The sequence below is a fragment of the Suillus subalutaceus genome (genome assembly GCF_016647625.1).
Source record: "Suillus subalutaceus strain FC151 chromosome Unknown DFJ58scaffold_95, whole genome shotgun sequence".
Lineage (NCBI taxonomy): Eukaryota > Fungi > Basidiomycota > Agaricomycetes > Boletales > Suillaceae > Suillus > Suillus subalutaceus.
The window spans coordinates 24,929-46,956 of record NW_024540344.1 but is presented as its reverse complement, the minus strand read 5'-3'; the positions used below and the strand labels follow the sequence as shown (position 1 = coordinate 46,956).

Sequence of the window (22,028 nt, the reverse complement as noted above, 5' to 3'; positions counted from 1 at the left end):
ATCTGGATTCTGAGTCCTATCCAAGCCATCGCATCAGAATGCTGACATATATGGCCCTAGTATAACTTCCGTCTCCTTTACAAATTTACTAAACGCAGCAAGTCCTCTCGTAGGGGTATAAAGATCAACATCGCTGGTGTTTCTGATCACCCACTCAAAGCGTTCTCCTCTGTATAACCTCTTGTAATGCCCTCCGGGGCAAGATGAGCTCACCAGGCTCCATTGGTTCCAAGTAGGAAGGGACTTATTTTTTGCAAGGTGGGTGTACTTGTTCGTTGGTTGTAGATTCTAATGCTTAGTTTGGGCTTCTTGTTGGCAGCCTATCATGCGGCGCTTCCCATGAACGAAGTTGTAAAATATTCTCTGTTTCACGCATTGCTGGGCACACTGGTGTGCAGTGCGGGATGTGTCATAAATGACATGCTTGACTGCGCGACCGCAAAGTGGGTACTCAGTTCAGTCCCAACTGCCTCTCTAGACACTGGAATAGAACGTTCAAAGCGCCGACCAATCGCGTCAGGAGCGATCTCTAGGTCGGAGATCTCAATTCTTCTGGCTGTTCTCGTTGCTGCTATCTTTTATATGTTTTTGACTGCTCTCAACGCAGTGTGAGTGGTCCAGAATTTCTCTCACAAGCTTTTTTTAGTTTGAACACTTGGTGCCGTTGGACTCCGTGCGTGTGTTGATCGTATCCACTGATGAAGCGCCGGATATATTAATCTTCTTTCTTCTGTACGGCTTTTTTATCCAGAAGTTTACTATCTTATCTGGTTTCAAGGCTTTGCTTGCAGCTAGGCCGCCCCATTCACTCGGGTTGCAATGACAGGCCAGTTCAATTGCGACGTCAGCCTGACCATCGAAATTGCGTCGTGCTGGTAAGTGTGGAGAGGGCGGTTTGTTATGAGTCACCGATAGTTCCTCCGTAGCTGGACATGTCTTCATGATACCATTTACGCATGTCGAATGACTCACCTGGAACGTTTCGCACTAGGAGGCGTGTGCTGATTATATCGCCTTAGCACAGGAAGGACGACGAAATGGCGGGAGTCAAGTCCATGGCAGTCAGTCTGAGCAAAGGCGTCCCGCATTGAGTTTATTTGACTTCGCCTTTTAGGCGCCTTTCGGTATTTGAACGGCCAACGCCATGTCATTTGTGATAAGTATCATTGCATCGTCCATCCTCTGTCTCTGACACAACATATGGTCCTTTGACTAATATGATCCCAAAGACAGCTGGGTAACATTCATGGTGCCATAGCTGCATGTGCTAAATCTCATACTCCAGGCGGGTCGCCATGGCGTGAGGATGGTCTGTGCTGGAATATCGTGTGTGGACCATTACTTCAAAAACTTGTGTCCCTCGCCGCTTGACCATACGTATGAAGGCCTTGTTATCATATACGTATCGGTACTGGCACAGCAAAAATTGAAAAAAACCTCTTATTGTAATGAATTAATTTATGAAGCGTGTAGCGTGAACACTGGAGGTGATCGTAGTGTCAGTCTAGTACGATTGCCTCCTATTGCCTCCGATAGGGTCTCGTAATCCCTTGCCATTGAAACTTGATGTTTCTTACCATTTTCAAGGTCTAACATACCGGTGAGACAGTCCTGAACTCTGCTAAATGCTCGTTTGTACTGAACTTGCATTGTTTCCGTCTCTTTTGCTCCAGCCCTCTTCCAGTTCCACCTCTGTTCCACCTCCTCGATCTCGGAAATCTGCCAGTGGGTGTCTCAAGTTGGCCCGGACATCAGCAACCACCAAAATGCAAAATGAGATAATCGAACTCAGTGATTCGGACACTGATACCAATAGCAAAAGTGTTCGCCCAGTGAAGGAGTCCACAGAAATATCACGCCCTAATTTCGAGATAGCTACCCTCAAGGCAAAGTTGACAGCCCAAAGCAAGCTCGTCGCGGAACAGGGCAAGGAGTTAAATAAACTCCGCAAAGAAAACAAGCAGTTCAAGAACGAACGAGACATTCAGACTGCCGAAATCACAGGCCTTCAAGACGAGTTGAAGAATATCTTGCGACAGCTCGATGACGAAACGGTTCGTGTATAGCACTGGCAGGCCACTCGCTCAAACTTGAATAGTACTCACATCATGTCTTCACAAGGTCAAAAATCTCAATTTCAATATGATTAAGTTAAATAGTTTGAAGTCGGATGCTGTAGTAAGCGAGCATTTTTCACTTTGGTTTTGAATCTTGATGCTGACTTTTGCGGGCAGCCAAATGGGACTGCCGTCGAAGCTAGATGGCATCAGGACATTGACCAAGACATGTCCGACAGCTTCGCATCCAATCTTCCTATACCCGAAAACGGCCCTCCAAATGCAGCGTCCTCGCAGCCCCAAACACCCAACGCTTCTGGATCTGGTTTTACTGCCATTAAACCAGAGCCGGAAGGCGCGAAGATTGCAGTTGTTATTAAGTCCGAGCTTGAACATGAACCTGATCTGAACGTCCATGTTACGTTTGTTAAGAGCGAGGATGGGAAGTTCGACATCTAGAATCTTGAACACCTTCATCTTGGACCTCCAGTTATCGTAGAGAAGGGGTTTCAAGTTGGATTTAGGCGTTCTGTAATCAGTAACGTGAGTTCGGAATTCCCCCATCTATCAAATTAGGTTAACACCCAATATTACTTCAGGCTCTTGGTGGAAATTGGCAAAGTACATTCGTCAATTGGCAAGGTCCGACTAGCAAATCGAATAGGTATCCCTAGTGCGTTTCCCCGAGTCTATCTAACCTACCGCTACTGAAGCGAGCATCACAGCATGGCCCTCAAACGATCTTGGAATCCGCATCTCCCGCTCGTTCCGGGAGAGCACGGTGTGGTATTTAGTAGGGTGAGGCGTTTTGACGATGACACGCTCATTACTGGATCAGTCGACGTTGTCATATCCGGCAAACCAAATGAATGGGTGTATTTTGGTTCTTACGAGACCTTTCGGTCAGGTGAGATCACACCTCACCAACTCCACCTGCTCCCTCCCCTGGTGGTGCGAACTTGGGTGGAGGGAACTCTGAAGTCCCAATGGGGAAAGAACTGGGTCGAACGCACGAATGCTGAGCTTGTAGACAAGGGAGGTGAAATTCGCCTCGTCGAGCATACGGCACACGGTCTTCGGGAGGCACTCAGTGATGGAAGACTCGTAATCGGCTTCACCGTCATGAAATGTGTTGGATTCCGTACGGAGTGGTTCGACCAGTTCTTGCATTACCAAGCGCATCCGAAGCCGCCCACAACACAGAAAAGGAAGCAAGGGAGCTCGGGAGCCAAAAAACCCTCTGCAAAAAGGGTGAAAGGGGGCACGCGCCGCCAAGAGGTGTCATCCGAAAGTGACAGTGACGAGGAATCACAAGTCACACCGCCCGGCAGTGACGAAGACGAGTTTTCTGACGCGGAGGACGGAATGAAATCAGGCTTGGGTTCAGCCTCGCCGGGCGTGAGGAAGAGTACTCGCATTTCCGTAAAATCAACTGGAGCAGTAACTCCAAGTTCTAGTCATCGGACCGTGTTGTCTCTAGCTTGAGAATTCTGCAACTACTCGAGGTCGACCGATACTTTACTCTCGGCAAACTCTCGGGATTGATATATCCACTACACATACAGTCAAATAACCACCGTACAACACTTATACGCATGCCACACTAAAGAGTTATTACAACCAACCAGGCCTGACGTTGGAAGAAAGATGGAGTGAAAGTAACTGTGACGGAGTGCGAATTCTCCCGAGGGAGGAAACCTAGGACGTCAACAAAAGTCCAGCTGATTACCGTGTCATAACCATGCTCCCCTCTGTCATAGCAGATGAGTGGTAACACCGAGTCCCTGTATGTGTTCATGGTCAGAGGTGCAGCTTCAAGTTCAGAATAGTCGTCAACAACTTGACGGATTCGGACATAAGATAAGCTCGAACTGAACGGTGGCTCGATCACCAATCCGCATGAGGATCGTCCAGATGAGCAGTTTGGAGGACCCTCCAGAAACCGATGAGAACTGCGGCAGATATCGGGATACCCCACTCACTCCGCAGTGAAGTATGGCTTATGCGCAAACAGTATTAGCGTGGCCCGCAAGAACAGCAATTCATTCAAGCATACCCGGTAGTTTCGTTGCATGATAGTATTAAGGCTACAAATTCTGCTCGGATGATTACATCGCGCGAGTGACATCCTATAATATGAGGACCTGTCGTTCGAATGGGGCGGGAGGTTGCTGCGGTGTCCCAGTGAGCTATAAGGTATAAGGTTTTGAAACGTATCAGTTTTGGACACGCCAACCATACCCTTTCTGAAGGCCGCGCGATTCACTTGTTTGAGAGCAAGAGCAACACATTGAGAAGTTCCAGCTGTCACGACATCAGACTTGTAAAGGTAAGAAATGCAAACCAGGAACTCGAATACCGTTTTCGCTGCATGCTCCTCAGAAACAGTTGACTGACAACTCCACATCCAAGAAGACGGAGTCACCCGCCTTGACACTTCCAGTACCGAGAATGTCATTGACAACGTACGGGACAGACCAGACTCATCAGTGGCCGATTATTGTGACTGCCGCAGTCAAAGGATATCAGTTGCACACTTATTTGGGTGCCAAGGGCCCGTACTACTTCAAGTAGCTGATAGATTGTGAATGAGTATCGATGTCCGCCTTCAGTTGAGGCACAAATGATGGGTCTGCGTCCTTGAGCCATAATTGCATAAGTTGTTGAGCGTTCAAACGTTCAAGCGTTTCCCGAACCGAACTACATCATTATGATGGTCACGTGGCATTTGGCGGGTTTTAGAAGCTCGTCAAGCGACGGAAGTGTTCTCGCCGTCTCATAAACCAGCAACTCCCTGCCAAGTGCAACAGATTTCCTTCGACTCTCCCATTTCAGAGGTGGCATTGCATGATCATTAATGAGCTCAAACCCGTCCCTTCGTGATCTCTACAACCCTCCCTCGTCCGCATGGGCATTTGTTCCTCCTCCACCTCCTGTACAGACCGCAAGCACACCCTCAGCCGCAAGTTCTGCAATGACCAGCTACCAATGGACTACTCGTCCTGCGCACAACTCAATTTTTGATTTATCTCCTTCACTAGACCTCAGCGAACCTTCTAGTCTTAATGTGTCCCTGCTACTGCGCTCTTTAATTGCTTCAGGATTACTCCAGTACACAAGTACAGCACTTGTGATGCCACTGGAAGTAGGCAAACTACTTCTACAGATTCAGTGGATTCCTAAGGATGCTCCGGCGCCATCCAGCCAGGTACACGAGGAGGAAGAGGAGGAAGAAACGGTAGGTGGGCATCTAAAATGTGTATTTGATGCCATTGTAAGTTTCACCTTAGTTTAGCGACTCTACGAACGAGGACGATTCCTACTTCGCGGACCCCGCTGCTTCACACATAAAGTACCCCGCACCAAAGCCCGTTGACGATCAGGGTTATGTAATCAGGACGTCTGTGCTGGAAGACGGAACACGCCCCGAATATATCATAGCTGTGGGTAGTATGAACGGCACCTGGGATATGGTGAAACGTGTCGCTGCCTTCCGTGGAGAAGGCTGGCTTTCGTTATGGAAAGGTGAATCGTTATCCTCTGGTGGTGTCCTGTATTTAACCTGGGTTGTTATGCGCAGGGCTATTCACATCCTGCATTCACGACGTGCTTTTCAGTAATGTTCAACCTCTCGTTGACAGTCTTATGCACTCTGTGTTCTTGTCGTCAGCCGCTGGACTATATCGCCCACCACTTCTTTTACCGGTAGCATCGCATGTCATCACTGGCTTTCTACTCTCGCCTCTAGATCTCGTTCGGACACGCTTGATTGCCCAATCAGCGATGCAACGCCACCGGACGTACACTGGGCCATTTGATGCACTGAGGCAGATAATAGTTCAAGAGGGTGGTATCAGAAGCATTTATTTTCATCCGCAACTCCTTATCCCTACTATTTTGGACAATGGCCTCCGTCCTCTATTGCACGTCCTCATGCCTATGCTTATTGCTCCTCGATTGGGTTTCGGTCCACACGTCGCTCCAGATAGCAGTCCTATTGCATGGGCTTTTGCTCAAGTGCTAGGATCTGTGGCAAGCCTGCTCATCACGTTGCCCATCGAGACCGTGCGCAGAAGACTACAAGTACAAACCCGGGGTACGACGAAAGCGCTGCGTACGTGTGTTGAGACGCGTCCTGTACCATACAATGGCGTCGTGGATGCGCTGTGGCACATTGTGACTGAGGAGAGGTCAGACCTTCCTATCAAGCGAAGATCAAAAGCGAGAAGACGGCAGACGGAACGCGCGGAAGAAGAAGATTCTAATGACCTGTTTGTGGAGAAGCAAGACGGATCCAGATGGCTAAGAAACACGGGTATCGGACAACTATACCGGGGAATAAGGATGCGTCTCGGGGTTAGCGTTATCGTATTACTGTTGACTACTTTCGGAGGTCAACAAGAGGTGGACGGGGGTTGGGCAGAGCTCTAGGCAGACTTTACTCTACATGATTCTCTCGTTCCTGGGTAACAATTATAACTCTCCTCAGCATGTAGCTCTCTGTAATTAAATTCTAAGGTCAACAAATTAGGTTTTGCTACTATCAATGTAGCTGAAGCCTGCATGGCAGCGTCTGATATACCTTGCGGGTCTTAAGCTTAAGGCAGTGGTGAATTATCACGCCAAATTAGGAAAGGCATGTAACACCAAACGAGCGACGCGTCACTGGCCGCGCCAGTGAAAGTACTGTCTCTCTCAAGTCTCTCTCATACTAAACAGAATCACCAACCAGAGCCAGCAAATATGGTCAGCCCACTCTCTGAGCTAACATATTCTACTGTACTGATTTACACTGTCTGCAGTCGATCATGGAGTATAACGGTGGCTCCGTTATAGCCATGGTAGGGAAAGACTGCGTCGCCATTGCTTCAGATTTGCGGTTGGGAAGTCAAGCATTAGGAATATCCTCAAATTTCCAGAGAGTATGATTTTTGCCTTCGCTGTGGTACCCGTCATCCTGCTAAGCGTGATTGCTTAGATATTTCCTGTCACTGATCGGGTGTATGTTGGCCTGCCTGGATTGGCCACTGACGTGACGACACTGTGAGTTGACTATTATCGGTCTTAGACTCGCTACCTAACGTAGCGGCATATAGTCGGGAGCGCTTCCGCTATCGAGTCAATATGTATACCATCAAGGAGGAGAGAGAAATAGAACCAGAGACGTTTGCTCATCTGGTTTCCTCGACGCTCTATCAGCATCGGTTTGGCCCTTACTTCATCGAGCCAGTCATGGCTGGCCTGTCGAAAACGCCTTCTGGAGGTTTCAAGCCCTTCATCGCAGCCACGGACCTCATAGGATGTCTGAACTTTGCAAAAGACTTTGTGGTAGCTGGTACAGCGAGCGCAAAATTGTTTGGTGTAGCAGAGGGCCTCTGGGAACCAGATTTGGAAGCGGAAGATCTGTTCGAAACCATCTCACAGACGCTGATGAATGCTGTTGATAGAGACGCGTACTCTGGTTGGGGAGCAATTGTCCATGTCATGTGAGTTTCTCCTGCTCCAGTTTGCTTTCTGTCATTGACTGCATTTCTACTTCACAGTACCAAGGACAAGATCATTACGCGTACACTGAAAGGTAGAATGGACTAGATTGTAATAACACTCCGCAATGCATATGACCCGGGTCAAACATATGCTCCGCCTGCAGAGCTAATTATACTAGTGTATTGCCACAGCCGGCGATGTTTAGAGCTTCAAGTCTGTATTTTGAGGTTTGGTCTCAGTTAACGTTCGAGTGGAACAGATATGATTTGGATGTAGACGCGCCTAGACCCGATCAATGACTGCACCTCACAGAGCAGCTGGCACAAAGCCTCGGTCATGACGCTAATCTATATCGGTAACTGTGGCAGCACCCAGGTACCCATCCCCGACTTGTGGATTTTCACTCCCCTTTTTGTTCTCTCGCTATATGTAAGTCTTGCGTGGCATCTACAACTCGCCATGTGGTTGTGTAATTGCAAAACGCACGAACTTCAGTTTCGTCTGGGATCCTCATATTGAATAACCTCACGCAATCGCAACAGTTACCTTAGATCTCTATCAATATGTTTTCTCTACTCTCGAAGTCGTTTGATGCACTAAAGGTAGATCTACTCTCATAATTTATCTACTTCCTAACGGTCTTACTAGATCTCGACCCCGGATTCAATCAGACAACGACCAATTAAACTTGTCCGTCCGAAGAAGCAGCCTCATGTTCAGTTCTACGGATACGCGATCTCTCATGAATGGCTTGTCCGATTTACGGAGCAACACTGCCCAGAAGCACTGCCCGATCGCAGTGACAGAGGCTATGAAGACACTGCCATCTCACGAGCATACGAACACCTTGTGGATCTAACGGGCATCAACAATTTGGATCCTGTCACTTGCTTCAATCCCAAGGGTGGCTCAGTGCCTGCCGAGTGGATCGCTGTGTATGATGGCGACTATGACGATGTGCTTTCCGACGAAGAACTTCTGGCCATTCGAATTGATACAGTCTATGTGCTCACTGTGTGCTCGGATGAAGACGACTCCTTTGAAGAGCGTCCTATTCAGGAACAGATGGACCACATCACCAAGATGGTTGGGCATGGGCCGCAGTGGTGGATGGGTTGTAGGAGTGTATATTGAGGGCGAGTGACGACGAATTAGAACGAGATATATTCTTGAGCTTGAGCTGTCAAGTTGTATGTGGTACTTGTAAGCGCGCCGTTACGTACGTTATTATGCAACTTCGTTGCGCTCAAAATTAAATTTCATGGCCGAACAGACCCTCAGTGAGTCAGAGTACTCAACCTAGGCTGCAGTCTCTTCAAGATGTATGACAAGATGTGTAATGCACGCCGTGTCCTCCACAAACTGCTGGCCATCCTTCGAATAACGGTCATTAAACTTTCCAGACAATTTTCGTATCCATATTACATTCTACAGCGTATCCTTAGCACTTGGACTTCCAGGCTTGCACGCTCAAATGCTGCAAATACAAATGCTAGTAGTCGCCATGAACGCCGCGAACAGCGTGGCAATGAGCCTAATACCTCACCAGTAGCCATCCTCCCAAGCCTCAACTACCCCTCCGAGTCTGGGCATTCGGTCAGCCAGCGCTCGGAACACACTCGCACAGGGAGCTCTCTTCCCGAAGACGTCGAGTCTAACCATGTGTCTGTGTCCGTTATCACCTCGCTGCGGGACAGTGCCCCTCCGATCCTGAAGCCAATGACCTGCGAGTGATGTCCGTCGGTATAGCAAAAAGTCTCAAATGTAGGTCTTGAATCAACTACTGGCTCAATTTGATCTTATATGGAACCTCCCAAGTCAGAGGACAGATACAGCCTTCATGATTCCAGCGGGCCGGAAAGATTTTTCGATGTGCGTGCGTCAACTCAGCTTCTCTGAATTATCTTTCTTAACGATCCAAACCCACTACCGGTAGTCCGGACAAGATTGATGCAGGTGATCTGGTCTGGGATCGTCAAATTCATCCGCATGGCACATTATACTTCTCCAGTGAACAAGTTAGTTTGCCTCCAACGTTTTTGCGCACCTAATAACCACTTGCTCAGGTGACATGGAGAGACCCAGAAATGGAGACAACCATGGTTCAAATCACCGTGTTCACAGATACCGACGTACGCAAGCAGTCAAATTCCGATATTATTGCTTCCTGTGTAAGAACACTCTTGGACCAGGCACAAATCGCAGGTCACCTTGAGGACACCCTCACAGAGCTCACCGTTGATTTGTGTACAAACACTAGCGGGGAGCTTGAATGCAAGTACTATTTTGTCGCACCTGATCGGCGGGCTCTGTTTTGGGAAAACGATTTTGAGGCGATGAACTTGTTTGGTGAGGTCAGGGGTGTTACAAACGGTCACATTAGTATGTTTATATTTTGTTCTGATAACACTGTGTTTCACTATTGCATAGAATATGCCATGGAGGCAGAGTATTGGTAAGCCGGCGAAGTCAAGGTGATAACTCACTTGCCCTCGCAATTGAACAATTCTAAATTCCTATTTCTTTGGACCAGACACTCTTCCCACTAACGGGGTTCAGGATGCACCGGGAGCTGTATCCGAACGATTGCAAGATAACCCCTGAACTTCATTGCGAACTGCAGGCAATGATTCTCCATGCTTATACAGGTGTGTTTCTCGCGATGTGTTAACCGTATCTGTTCATCACTCGGTCTCAGATACCATCTTTTCGGAAGTGTCATTGGCGCCCTTTGACACAGACGAGCTCAGGCGAGCCCTGGACATTGTAGATTACTTGAATGGTTGATTTCGTTCATAATTTTAATCAGGCAGGTTTACTGATCTCATTCGAGGCATCGTTAACAAACCTGATTCAATCATAAACGACCAATACATTTGGGCATATGGTGTGGACGATGCTTTCCTGATCCAGTTCAACGTCTCATTAAAACTTCATAGCTCGTTTAATGCGAATGTTCAGTATGATGGTCTTGTGCACGTCTTCATCCAGATACAGCTGACCTTTCAACTAGCCAGGGCCAGGTTTTCTAATTTTTATGGTGAAATAGGTGCCAGGCTAGGTACCGATCATACTGTTTATGCCGAAGACCACTATCTCGACACAAGACTGATAGTCAAACTTTTCAACCTTGTCCTGTTTGGCACTCCGTCCAGCCATGTCAGAAAGATTGATAGCGTCTGGGTTGACCAATCTGTAAACCGACCGCGCTGGAAAATGTTTATGGATGGATTGACGAACGAGTGGAGTGGATTAGCAATTTATGTGAGTCGCTAATGCCAAAGACCGCATTTACTTTCCACTGAAAATGGGAAGTCGACTGTCATGTTGGCTGTGGACATTAGTTTCCTTGCAGTACCGGCGATCGGTCAACGACCTTCTGCACAAATCGCGTTATACATCTCGTCACTCTGGTCCGTGGCTTCACTGGTAGTTTCTGCTCTGCTGGCGCAAAGCAGCGGGCACCAAGACAGTATAGATCGAGCGGTATGTCTGACTTTCTGGGGACTTTCACTTCATGTCTCTGTCATACGGCTGATTTGGGCTTATCAAGACTGCATTCATGACGCGCATGACGCGGTCGCTTCATGGCAAAGAAAACCTTGCCATCATCTTCAGCTTACCGTACGCACTTGTCATATGGGGGTGAGCACCTTCCCTGCACAATGTTTTTCAAAGTGACGAGCTTGTATTGTGCAGCATGGTTTTCTTCTTTTTGGCGCTCTCGCTCGTGATCTTCCTTTCTGCTGATATCACGACATGGTGCACTGTAGGGCCAGCGTGGTTACTCGTCATCGGGGTTATTGGCTGGCCAGTGTGGGCTGCCAGGGGCCCACAGATCGAACGACCGACATCCTCACTGTGGATTCGTAGGAAACTTGGAACATAAGCAACAAGCACAGTATATTCTCGTCAGCAAAAATGTTATGATGTACTACATGGTGATATCAGTGAGACTATAAATACCAGGTCATAGAACAGATCACAACCGGAGTCGCGGATGAAGGGCTAGCAAATGTTAACATGATATGTGAAATGATTGAGATGACGGTGTCCTCTAATATATGCCATTCCATTCCTGTGAGGTAGGATTGAAACCCTTAGTTGATCGGGCGTGCAAAGATCATAACAGATCCTGGAGGAGCGCAGTGCTGAAGTGTTATTGCCAATGGCATTGCACCAGCAACAAGCAGAGACCCGGGGATAGAATAAGTTTGTAGGCCCATTGCCTTCAGTGTCTCGCCCTCCATCTCACCTTCATCACTGCTAGAACTCATGCTTGATACGTCGCCCGTATTAGTAGAGCTCCTTCGAGTGGAAGCCATCGAGACTAAAGATGTAGCATCAGCTGCTGTTAACCCCTTGTCCTTCCTGTTGTGGGTGCGTCATTAGTTCTGTCTGCAAATTCAGAAGTACTTTGACCAACTGCGATCTCGTGCACATCCTCACCGGGCGTTGTTCGCCTTTCTGCAGTCGTTGAGTTGGTATACCGATGAATCGCGGACATCTACACGTGCACCCCAGCTGTATGGTAGAATTGCTTCAGTATCAGTTCATTCACTTGAAACAGTTGTTGTTCACTCACTGTAGTACAGCACTTACGGTCGGGGCTTTGGCCGCCTTGCCAAGCATTTTGCGCATTTCAAGGCTGTGCATGGCTGCTTTTGTTGATTGGAAAGCTTCTTGACGGCGGTAGTCTGGATTCGTTTATTTGTGCGAGTACAATTAATATCGATGAGATTCCTTACTTTTGCTCTGCACATCTAGATGGTGGAAGAAGACCTAGTACCGGTACCGTAGAGCATGATGCGTTGGTCTGCAGTCACCACCTGAAGCTAGACCACGTGCACGTGCACGTGCGTTGGCAGCCGTGCTCCAATCTAACGCTCGGTCCAGCCCAACTTCATTAGATCGTGTCATTGACTCTAGAACCAGGATTGAATATTGAGGTCTGCAAACAACGTCTTCGTGGAAATTGGGGTCGATGGTTCGTAGGATACGTACGGTCGTCTTTCGTTGTCTCCTCGTCGCTTGTGTTGTGCTGCCCTGCGTTTATTTGCTCTCGCGTCGGCGACACATTCATGTGCTAGCTGACTTAGGTCAGACTCCTTGGGATAGCCTCGCTAGTCCTAGTCGTCCCTTAGCGGCGAGCTTCCTGGTGGGAGCAAATAGGTCTTCAAATGTTCAAAGAGTTAGCTTGGTCTCAGCGTCTCAATCCTATCCCGACGTGACAGCAGTCATCTTGAACTGGTCACGGCTTCCCAATGTTGTCCGGATCGTCAGTCTTCTTTGTGGTCCATGGTTGGAAGATGTCATAGCGGAGATTGTGGTATGGAACAATAGTCCGAGGGAAATCTCATACCAGGTGAGTGGAGAATCTGCGGACGCCATCTCATACGCACCATTCTTTCTAGCCAGACCTTCGCGAAGACAGGTTGCCCTTCCGAAAAGTTGAGGATATACAATTCGCCTCATAACGCCTACTTTCAAGCTCGATACGTTGCGTGCGAACAGGCTACCACTCGTTTCTGCTTCCTGCAAGTTGGTAGACAAAGTTCTCTTCCAGGTTCATGTTCTGAACAGAATTTTTGAATTTACAGGATGACGACTACCTTATTATGCCTGAGATTATTCGCACTCTGCATGCTCGGGTTCTCGGAACTCCTGACCACTCAATACACCTTCTGCCTCCACATGAGGTTCTATCTACTCAACTACGTACAGCGGTTACGTCCGACGGTGTGCATACTTCGTCCGCATGGCTTGGACATGGTACAATTCTTCCTCGGACTGGAGCTGCGGACTTCTTGGCGCTTTTACATCATCTGAATGCATCCGAGGATGAAATGAAGATGGCAGACAACTACTTTACGATCCTGAATAATCGGATTCCTGAAGTTTGGTTCGACCAAGGTATCGAGCTAGGAGGTGGTCAACCATTCACAGTCGGAATGGAAGGTAATGAACGTAATAAAATGCATATTGTCAGTCAAATTTCTTGGCATCGCTACGCAAGTTGTGAAGTCGCACTAACTATGGAAGCACAGATCAATGCTTGTCGATACCTGGACACCCTCTTGAGCGCATTCAGAGCTTCAGATATGTCTCATAAATCGAGATTACCGTTCATCGAAGTTGATGCGGTAACCCCTACTGGTCATGCAATATTTCAAGCGCCGTGTCTTGGCGCTTCTTGTTTGCTGCAGACGAACATCCCTTTACTACCAACAAACGTGAAGGTTGGAAGTTACTCGGACGATGACATATTTATGCAGGAATTACGAAGTATCCAGTCTTTGGGTCAGGATGCTGTGGACCACTACTTGCGGTTCCCTCCTTCTCAGGCTGTCGACGGCCGCCCAGACACTGTATTCCGCAGTCCATTTCGTACGTTGATGGGCAATGAGTCAAAATGCGGCGATTGACCTCTTTTATAAGCGGCACGGCGGGGTGACTTCGTAAGCCTGGACATGCTGTCACGCGTGGGCTCAGCAGGCTCCACAATTGAAATAACGCTACTAGTCGCGAGGGAAACGGTGGACATTTTGCACCAAGCCCTGTTCGAATCCTCTACGGATGCTGTCAACTGGGTAAATCCAAGTGCTTCGGTCAGCTTGGCTTCATTATGCTAACATGGCGCATTAAGGTTATCACCACGCATGCATTGGTATGCGAAGAAACCGAACTGACCGGGCTTCGTGGCCTAAGGTCTGCGCCTCGCAAATTGCAAGAATGTAGCGTGCAGTCGCAGGAGACAGACCATCGGTTCTTCCGAGCGACTCTGCTGGTTGATATACTGTCTTCCCCTCACTGGATGATCTATGAATTTTGGATACGGTGGTTAGCATGATTTACTAGTTCTATATCTAACATCGCACTGGGTAAATTTATGTTGCAATTTGCATTGGAGCTTGTCAATTGAGGCTGTTCCAGCGGAAGTAGAACGAATTTTTGCCAATTGTAGTTGGTTGAAAGTCAGGGGTCGCTTATATCAAGTGCTTATGTCCTTACGTAGTACTTTGTCACCTGTACCGCTTCTTCAACCTTGCTGCGACCATCCCCACTCCACTTTTTATCTAGCTTTTATCATGTTGCCATCCCTTGCAAAGAGATCTGTTTCTAAAGTCGCGCTCTCTGGAGCGCGCAGAACGATATCCGTTCAGGTAGCGCACATGCAACATTGCGACAGTTATCCTGATGGAGTGTTTTTCAGAGCATACTACACGGATCACCAGAAGCGAAGAAAGCAGGAGATATCGAGGTTCAACAGCACTCAAGGATAGTTGCTAGGGGAAAATATGTTCACGGCTTCGAGGGTGAGAAACGAACACAAGCTTCTAGATTTTGTCTATTAACTTGCATCCCAAAGTTCATCGAGTTCTGCCGGGGGCGATTGACGAGTATAAAGCCGCAGCGTAAGAAAATAATTCTCATATTTCAAAAGGCACTTTTTGAGAAATGGTTGACTTGTTCAGGGAGAAGTACTATGCTGGCATAAAGGATGCTCCAGAGTTACACGTCAAGCTGACCGGAAGTTGGGAAACCCTAGTGGGGCAGCAGGACACTTTTGGTATGTTTTTCAATGACATCACAATCTTATTGTCTTGACGTTGCGAACGACGTCAAGTTCATATCCTTGAATACGAGAATTACGCTGGCTTTGACAAGACCACTCAACTCATAAGAGCATCAGACGTATGAGTCTGTTAATCTCGAGTGTGCATTGACTCATTGGGTGTTTGTTAGCACGCCAAAGCGTACAAGGCACTCCTACCTTACGTTACTTCACGGTCATCTCAGCTCACGCAGGAGTTTGCTTTCTTCCCCACTGCACCGCCACATGCCCAAGGCGGCATCTTCGAGCTTCGAAGCTACCAGTTAAAACCAGGAACACTACTTGAGTGGGAGAATGCATGGTTCGTTTCAACTGTTTTTGGAAGTCATGTCGTTCTTACAGAAGCTCGTGCAGGCGGAGAGGCATTGAAGCTCGTCGCAAGTTCGTCGCGCCCATCGGAGCTTGGTTCTCGCAGGTTGGAAGATTACACGAAGTGAACCACATGTGGCAATACCCGTTCGTTCACCAATAGATACTTCACGTTGATAGAACTAATGTCCTGCGAACAGGAGTCTCGAGGCAAGGAAAGAGCTACGTGAGAAGGCATGGCAGATTGACGGTTGGGCGGAGACTGTGTCCAAGGTATGTGGAACGACCTTTTCGTGACATCCATGTACTTACCGTAACACGTCGAACCGAGACTTCTCAGCTTGCAACGCACATGGATTCGTTCATTCTGCTCCCGCTCGTTTACAGCCCTTTGAAGTGAGGGCCCGTGCAGCCGAGCGGATGATGTTCCGCTCCGTCTACTTGGAGCAAATATTGCTCCTTAGCGAATCCGAACGAAGCCCGATCGGGCCTTAGGCTATCTCTTGTTCTATTTATATACTCCACCATACTAAGGACTTTGGACTCGCCATTCCAACTGTATTACCTTCAATACCTCTTCATCTAGTTGTTCATGCAGGATTCGCTATCCTCAATTGCTTTGAAATGGATAGCGCAATATTATTGCCGTGCTGTTTTTCTTTCACAGCATGAGAACCGCCAAATGCTTACTTAAACCTTGCTGAAAGCGGAGTAGGCGCGTCTTATTAATCCTTCTATAAACGCGACCTCTGAGACATCCTTCGAAACTCTCCTTTAATTGTCATGTCCGCTCACCAGTGGAACGAATCAGAGCCTTCTGACGAAGAAGTTAACCAAGAAACACTTGCAACTAGGAAGCGCAGTAGTAGAGGTGCGCCGAATCTGGGCACTTATTCGGCTTGTACTTGAATTATGTTAGCATGTGATCAATGCAGAAAGACAAAGAGCAAGTGCGAGCCATCCGGAGCAGCTGGTACTTGCAAGAGTTGTACGATAGCGGGAAACAGTGCGTAACATAAATGAGACATTGCATAATTTCAATTCACTCTGTTCGATTGTAGCATGTACATTTCTGGGTGAGCATTTTTTGCATGAGCGCCGGAGAGGAAGTCGATATTGTTTTCAGGTCCCAGCTATAAGCGTGGTCCTCCTAAGGGTTACATACAAGCAATCGAACAGCGATGGCATCAAGTGGAGTCCCTTCTTGGTGCCGTTCTCTCTTGTCCGGATACTCGAGTACGACAAGTCATAGCCGATATTAGGCAAGACGATCTTGCAAGGGAAATTCTCAATCGAGTAGACACAGGCCCATTTGTAAGTGCTGACGTACATTCAACAACCGAATAGAGCAAATTGTTGGATCCGGATCTGCAGGGACCTTCGGGCAGACTGTCCCAGCCAGTCGGGGCAACAAAAGAAGACTTCTTCGCATGTATATTCCGGAGTAACGAAGCTTCGGCCCGTGATTCTCCTCGTTCCCGAAGGCAGTCTAGGATTTCAAGAGAAATTGTGTCATCATCCAGAGGTGAGTAACCAGCCTTGGGGTACCTGAATGTCATGCAAAGCGCCTTCTATAGACAATACACTTTCAACCATACCGACTTCAGAGTGGCAGGATCGCCTGTCTGCGAGCCTGACGAGAGGACCTGTCGGCCATCATGGTGTTTCGCCAGCTTACAACCCTAGCGGAGCTCCTTTACAGCAACGGCGGCGGCTCGACGTACCATCAACTAGTAGTGGTCCACATCAGCCAAACTGGAATGAAATGTACACGATGGATGCACTTTCAGGTGAGCGTCTTATTCCATACGCCTTTGATTTGATCAGCAAATACGATCCTAGATTCAGAAGGTACAGATGAATCTCATGGCCCGGACACTGCTTTTGGTCAACTCTCTCTGGATGAGAATCAAGAGGTCAGCGAGCTTTGAAATTTGTATCTCTCGCAACCTATGCCCATATTCTTATATTAGGTTCGGTACCATGGAAAAGTTAGTGGTCTCCATCTTTTGGGACGTAGCTCCCGCTTGGATAGCAGACATGAAGGGGGAATATGGTTCGTTTTGTATTCTGATTCCTTCTATACGTAGTCACGACTGTGATGACAGGAAACTGCCTATGGCACGTTTTTGGCCCTCCGCAAAGCCCAATACAACTCCTGTTCCACCAGTCGAAGACGTTGTTGTCAACTTGCCTTGCCTTGCGGTGCAAGATCATTTAGTTGATTTATATTTCACTCACGCACACCCGGTTTTCCCTGTAATCCACAAGGGCCGTTTCCTGAGAGAGTATAGCGAGTGGTGAGTTCTGTCACTCTTGTGTTTATCTGTCGTTCTTCTGACCGTGACATAGGAGGCAAAAGTGAGCTTCTTAACAGGACTGTCATTGTCATTGAGTCCTTGCTTACCACATCGGCCAAAGTAGTAATCCAGCTACACCAGAGGCTGCCAGGGGCACTCCATACTACGCCAGTCCAGAACCTTCACAAAACTTGACAAAGCTGCTTCTGTTGGCTATATTTGCCATTGCCGCTCGTTATATGGATGATAACCCTGCTACATCTATTGATACGATGTGGGAGGCTGGCAATGACTACCTTGCACAAGCGAGAGCAGCTCTTGGTATATAATATTTTCGGTCTTGATTATGTGTGCTTACCAGTGGCACAGCGCAAGTCTATCACAGTTCTCGCGCAACTACTTGTCAAGCATTGCTTCTCCTGGGCCATCGTGAATTTGGGATAGGTTTGTGATTGAAGCAAATTGTTTGAACGGCATGTTTCTGAGTATCATCTAGGTTCCATGGAGCAAGGGTGGCTTTACATTGGTGTGTATGCGTCGTCGATTTACGCTCGCCCTGTCTCATGGCTTTCCCGTCGCAGGTATGGCGATTAGAATGGTTAGTATGATGAATACTTTGAAGGCAGGGTGCTTAGCTACGCGTAGGCCCAGGACCTCGGATTAAATCGTGCTGCGGATAACTGGCAATTTCATGGAAGAAAAATGTTCTCCCTTGAGGAGAACCAGGTCAGGAAGCACATATGGTGGGGTTGTTGCATTGCAGACAAGTGCGAAATCCGACTCTCTCCGGGAAGACGTTTGCACTAACAACTGCTCACAGATACACTTCTGTATATATGGGTATATCTCATACATCTCCTTTGGCGCACCTAACCGTTCCCCTTGCTAGGTCGACCCGTGTCTATCAGTGAAGGCGACTTTGATACACTTCTTCCAGATCCCGCTGAAGTACACTCAAACCTACGACATGTTAGTTATTGACTCACCTTTTCTTCTTCTGCAGTACGGCGAAGACATCTCCGGCGACCTAGTGACATCGCAGTACATATCGACACCGCTGACGATGAGCTGCTTCAGGGCTGCTGCAACACTATGTTCGTATGCCTTATCTGCAGACTATATGCGTACCTGATGGAGACGCAGCCGTTTTAATTGGTTCTATCGTGACAATGATTTATCCCGTTCGCTCAACGAGAAGGGGCTCGCGGCGGGCAGTCTTGAATAATCTGGAGTCTAGACTGGACCAATGGTACATCGACCTTCCTGATAATCTTCGGTACGACCCAGCTAGCAAGCGAAATACTCCGCCACTGGCGGTTCTCTTTATCCACATCCAATATTGGTCCGCAGTATTATTGTTACACCGAGCGTTGTACGTTAAACGTCGGAATATTCGATTTGTGACACTGATACCTCTACAGTATTCCTGATTGGAAAGGGTGATTCATGTGTCACCTTGATATCTTGAAGAGTTCAAGTCTGACCTTCTTAATCTAGCTCGGAACAGATATTACAGAATCCTGCCTCTGACACAGCCTCCATGAAAGCCTTCGATCTGTGCCAAAGTGCCGCCACTTATGTCAGCACAATAGGTATGTGTACTCGAGCTAAATTTCTTTGGTACACGCTGATTTCAACCTAGTAACGACATATCACGAGAACTTCAATATCAAATGTAGTTCACCGTTCTTATCATCGTATATTCTTAGTGCTGGGTGTGTTTTATCGTTTGTACGAGCAATTTGCATCTTCTAATCCCTAATATCCATCAGCATTATGCACATTGTGACATGCGAGTACTTTCCCTTGAAGGACATATGCCTTTCTGAATTCTCTTCCCTTACCAGTAACCCTTCGGCCATCAAATGTCCAGGCTTATATTGGCTTGCGACAATGTCTTGCCGTTTTGAAAGAGGTGCAGGTCAGCCCGAGCCACTATTGTCCATACCTAATCTTACGCTAGCCAAGACTACATGGCCTAGCGCCGGAAGAGCCTGGGATCTTCTTAATGGCGTCAGAGTGCAGGTGGACAGCAACATGCCACATTTGTTGCATGGCCCTGATCGTCAAAAGAGAGCAGCAGATGATGCGTTTGGAGAAAGGAGCTCTGACGTACTGCAGCGCGAGGCGTTTGGTGATGTTCTTCAAAGGGAACGTGCTCCGCAGAACAGCGGTATCCAGGAGATCAGCACCCGAATGATGGCGCATATGCTTGGCCTTGACATTCCTGGCATTGAACCCTCGACCTCGTATTACCCAGGTTACGAGTGGTGGCCACGAGCCAACCAGCCTTCACCTCAGTCATATCAGGGATCATCCACAAGTGGATCTTCGCTGATCAATATGGATTATCCTCTACCAGATGACCAAGACTGGAGAGTTCAAAATCCCACCTCCAACTATCCATACGAGTATCAGAATGCGCCACCTGATCGTTATCGTATGTAGTGGACTAATCACCTTTGTCTCCCTAGCGTAAAACGCCACCAATAATAATACATCGCCCCTCATCGCCTGCTCCTGTTACTCAATTAGAAGGTATAACATTGATTATGTAACTTATGTAATGGACCTACAAGAACCTCTAAATTGAACGATTGCAATTGTCTGCGAACCTATGTTTCGCCCTCAGAAATACTATGTCGAGCCTGAAAAATCTGTTGAACCCAAAAGATGACTCTGCAGACTTGTATCAGTATGTGCACCGGTTCTCGGATTTTTTTAGCGGCTTATTCTGACACCTCTGTTTGCTACCCCCTTTGTCTTCGCCAACAGTTCAACAACCAGACAACCTATTTCCGCGAGCTCCTCCTCTCCCACCTCAGACGACAGCGTCAACGCAACAATAGAATCTCCCCAATACGATCCACCATACAAAGAGCATGCTCCTCACCCCAATTGTCCCGACACTTTAGCCTGTCTTCCAGATACGGATGGGCGACCCCAGCACACTCTTCCAGTGATCTTGCGCTGTGCAATCCTTGGCAGTGCACGGAGACGTCTCACCATTCGCGAGATATATGCTGCCATGGAGGAAAAATATTTGTATTTCAGGACTGCTGGGCCGACATGGAAGGTCAGTGCACTAGGGTGTGATGGCTAAAACTTTTGCGTTCAAACTTGAATTCCAGCAATCTGTCCGCCATCACCTGTCTTTGAATAGATTATTTGAAAAACAGCCTCGTCCTGTCACAGATCCTGGCTTCGGTTCTTACTGGACAGTAAATCTTTCTGCTCCCCCAGGCACCAAGCGGCCACGGAAGCGGGGAAGACCTACAAAGGCTGCCGAGGATCCATCCAACTCCACTCAGCAGAAGAAACGGGGTCGACCTCGAAAATCTATTGATCTGTCATCTCCCCTGAGCTCGCTGGCTGTGGGCTCGGGACGTTCGATTCCGTCGTGCAACATTTCCGCCGTACGCACCAGGGGAAATGACCATGATGATGGAAATGGCGAGGATGATATGGATCTAGGTGCGGACGTACACGAGATAAGTGATGATGAATATGAGAGCGAGGAAGATATGGTTATTCCCCCTCATCAGTCATCCTTTGCCGGACTTGGCGCTTTTGGACTAAACGAGGCCCCTTCTCGTTTGCTGAGCCCCTCTATATCCCGTGCGCTGATTACCCACTCCGACGAAAATCTCGTGGACCGATTGCAGATTGAAATGGCGGGATTGCGCAGGCAGTCTGCAGATGCGATATCTGTTTCGGTAAAGATATCAGATCAGCTAGCGGAAGCTCAGGCTGAGGCAGCTAGAGCGAAGACTGCTCTCAGAACAGTCGAGGCGATGCTGGAGGGGGAGGTTATAAAGAGGAGGGAAGCTGAATATTTAGCAGACCAGGAAGCAAAGTTGAGGCGAGCAGCAGAGGACACGATTGCACGCATGCAAAGTCAGTGGCAGGCTGAGCATCGAGCTACATAAGGTATGTTCGTCCCTTCTTGTATTCATTTGATGTATAAATATTGACGCATCGCTCGTACCAGTAGCACATTTCAGATCACTAGCACCAACTTGAAAGCCGAACTCCTCGTCTACTCATTTTTCCTTGAGCACTGGAGTTTCCTTCTCCAGTTTTCAGCCACTTTGCACTAGGACTCATAAATGGACTCAACATATTCTACGAATCTTCTCTACTTTCTCAATTCATTGGTGCACATGAGTATTAGTCCGAACATGTATATATATGCCGCTTGCGATGGACGAGTAGTTCGAAAAGGAAATTAGAAGATACAAAACCAAATAGACTTGCAGA

General features: G+C 47.9%; 8 protein-coding genes across 8 annotated transcripts; all 8 read left to right on the top strand.

Annotated features, from left to right (window-relative positions):
- Positions 1–339: 339 nt before the first annotated feature.
- On the top strand, positions 340–3,542 carry DFJ58DRAFT_915566 (uncharacterized protein; the record flags this gene model as incomplete). The annotated part of the gene is made up of 10 exons (XM_041395443.1): positions 340–608; positions 779–875; positions 1,020–1,061; positions 1,234–1,326; positions 1,674–2,054; positions 2,122–2,178; positions 2,235–2,468; positions 2,517–2,600; positions 2,657–2,730; positions 2,783–3,542. 10 exons carry the CDS (start codon positions 340–342, stop codon positions 3,540–3,542), a joined length of 2,091 nt encoding a protein of 696 aa, XP_041241071.1.
- A 1,291-nt stretch (positions 3,543–4,833) lies between these two features.
- Positions 4,834–6,620, top strand: DFJ58DRAFT_800775 (mitochondrial carrier domain-containing protein). Its single transcript, XM_041390833.1, has 3 exons — positions 4,834–5,295; positions 5,348–5,582; positions 5,638–6,620. Exons 1-3 carry the CDS (start codon positions 4,915–4,917, stop codon positions 6,486–6,488), a joined length of 1,467 nt encoding a protein of 488 aa, XP_041241070.1. The 5' UTR covers positions 4,834–4,914; the 3' UTR covers positions 6,489–6,620.
- A 125-nt stretch (positions 6,621–6,745) lies between these two features.
- On the top strand, positions 6,746–7,947 carry DFJ58DRAFT_686870 (20S proteasome subunit beta 3). Its single transcript, XM_041383320.1, has 5 exons — positions 6,746–6,803; positions 6,860–6,979; positions 7,036–7,100; positions 7,154–7,543; positions 7,601–7,947. The coding sequence occupies exons 1-5, from the start codon at positions 6,801–6,803 to the stop codon at positions 7,647–7,649; spliced, it is 627 nt and encodes a 208-aa protein (XP_041241069.1). The 5' UTR covers positions 6,746–6,800; the 3' UTR covers positions 7,650–7,947.
- A 1,541-nt stretch (positions 7,948–9,488) lies between these two features.
- On the top strand, positions 9,489–10,941 carry DFJ58DRAFT_507689 (uncharacterized protein). Its single transcript, XM_041380740.1, has 8 exons — positions 9,489–9,562; positions 9,611–9,926; positions 9,975–9,999; positions 10,104–10,192; positions 10,243–10,326; positions 10,378–10,431; positions 10,484–10,504; positions 10,558–10,941. The coding sequence occupies exons 2-8, from the start codon at positions 9,632–9,634 to the stop codon at positions 10,818–10,820; spliced, it is 831 nt and encodes a 276-aa protein (XP_041241068.1). The 5' UTR covers positions 9,489–9,562; positions 9,611–9,631; the 3' UTR covers positions 10,821–10,941.
- A 1,462-nt stretch (positions 10,942–12,403) lies between these two features.
- DFJ58DRAFT_686866 (uncharacterized protein) lies at positions 12,404–14,486 on the top strand. The gene is made up of 6 exons (XM_041383319.1): positions 12,404–12,909; positions 12,963–13,085; positions 13,145–13,528; positions 13,592–13,931; positions 13,983–14,134; positions 14,191–14,486. The coding sequence occupies exons 1-6, from the start codon at positions 12,529–12,531 to the stop codon at positions 14,392–14,394; spliced, it is 1,584 nt and encodes a 527-aa protein (XP_041241067.1). The 5' UTR covers positions 12,404–12,528; the 3' UTR covers positions 14,395–14,486.
- A 146-nt stretch (positions 14,487–14,632) lies between these two features.
- On the top strand, positions 14,633–16,187 carry DFJ58DRAFT_893593 (NIPSNAP-domain-containing protein; the record flags this gene model as incomplete). The annotated part of the gene is made up of 9 exons (XM_041394809.1): positions 14,633–14,707; positions 14,758–14,860; positions 14,914–14,959; positions 15,020–15,114; positions 15,172–15,239; positions 15,291–15,460; positions 15,514–15,615; positions 15,669–15,741; positions 15,800–16,187. The coding sequence occupies 9 exons, from the start codon at positions 14,633–14,635 to the stop codon at positions 15,866–15,868; spliced, it is 801 nt and encodes a 266-aa protein (XP_041241066.1). The 3' UTR covers positions 15,869–16,187.
- DFJ58DRAFT_507411 (fungal-specific transcription factor domain-containing protein) lies at positions 16,186–20,312 on the top strand. The gene is made up of 25 exons (XM_041380739.1): positions 16,186–16,339; positions 16,388–16,474; positions 16,530–16,544; positions 16,595–16,782; positions 16,843–16,993; positions 17,046–17,258; positions 17,317–17,384; positions 17,442–17,524; positions 17,577–17,768; positions 17,821–17,829; positions 17,893–18,089; positions 18,138–18,212; positions 18,265–18,294; positions 18,350–18,366; positions 18,414–18,535; positions 18,589–18,608; positions 18,658–18,716; positions 18,772–18,862; positions 18,912–19,140; positions 19,190–19,207; positions 19,266–19,360; positions 19,411–19,483; positions 19,541–19,560; positions 19,616–19,689; positions 19,737–20,312. Exons 1-25 carry the CDS (start codon positions 16,252–16,254, stop codon positions 20,214–20,216), a joined length of 2,694 nt encoding a protein of 897 aa, XP_041241065.1. The 5' UTR covers positions 16,186–16,251; the 3' UTR covers positions 20,217–20,312.
- A 44-nt stretch (positions 20,313–20,356) lies between these two features.
- Positions 20,357–21,990, top strand: DFJ58DRAFT_800730 (uncharacterized protein). The gene is made up of 4 exons (XM_041390832.1): positions 20,357–20,463; positions 20,544–20,844; positions 20,900–21,698; positions 21,760–21,990. The coding sequence occupies exons 1-3, from the start codon at positions 20,408–20,410 to the stop codon at positions 21,695–21,697; spliced, it is 1,155 nt and encodes a 384-aa protein (XP_041241064.1). The 5' UTR covers positions 20,357–20,407; the 3' UTR covers position 21,698; positions 21,760–21,990.
- Positions 21,991–22,028: the final 38 nt, after the last annotated feature.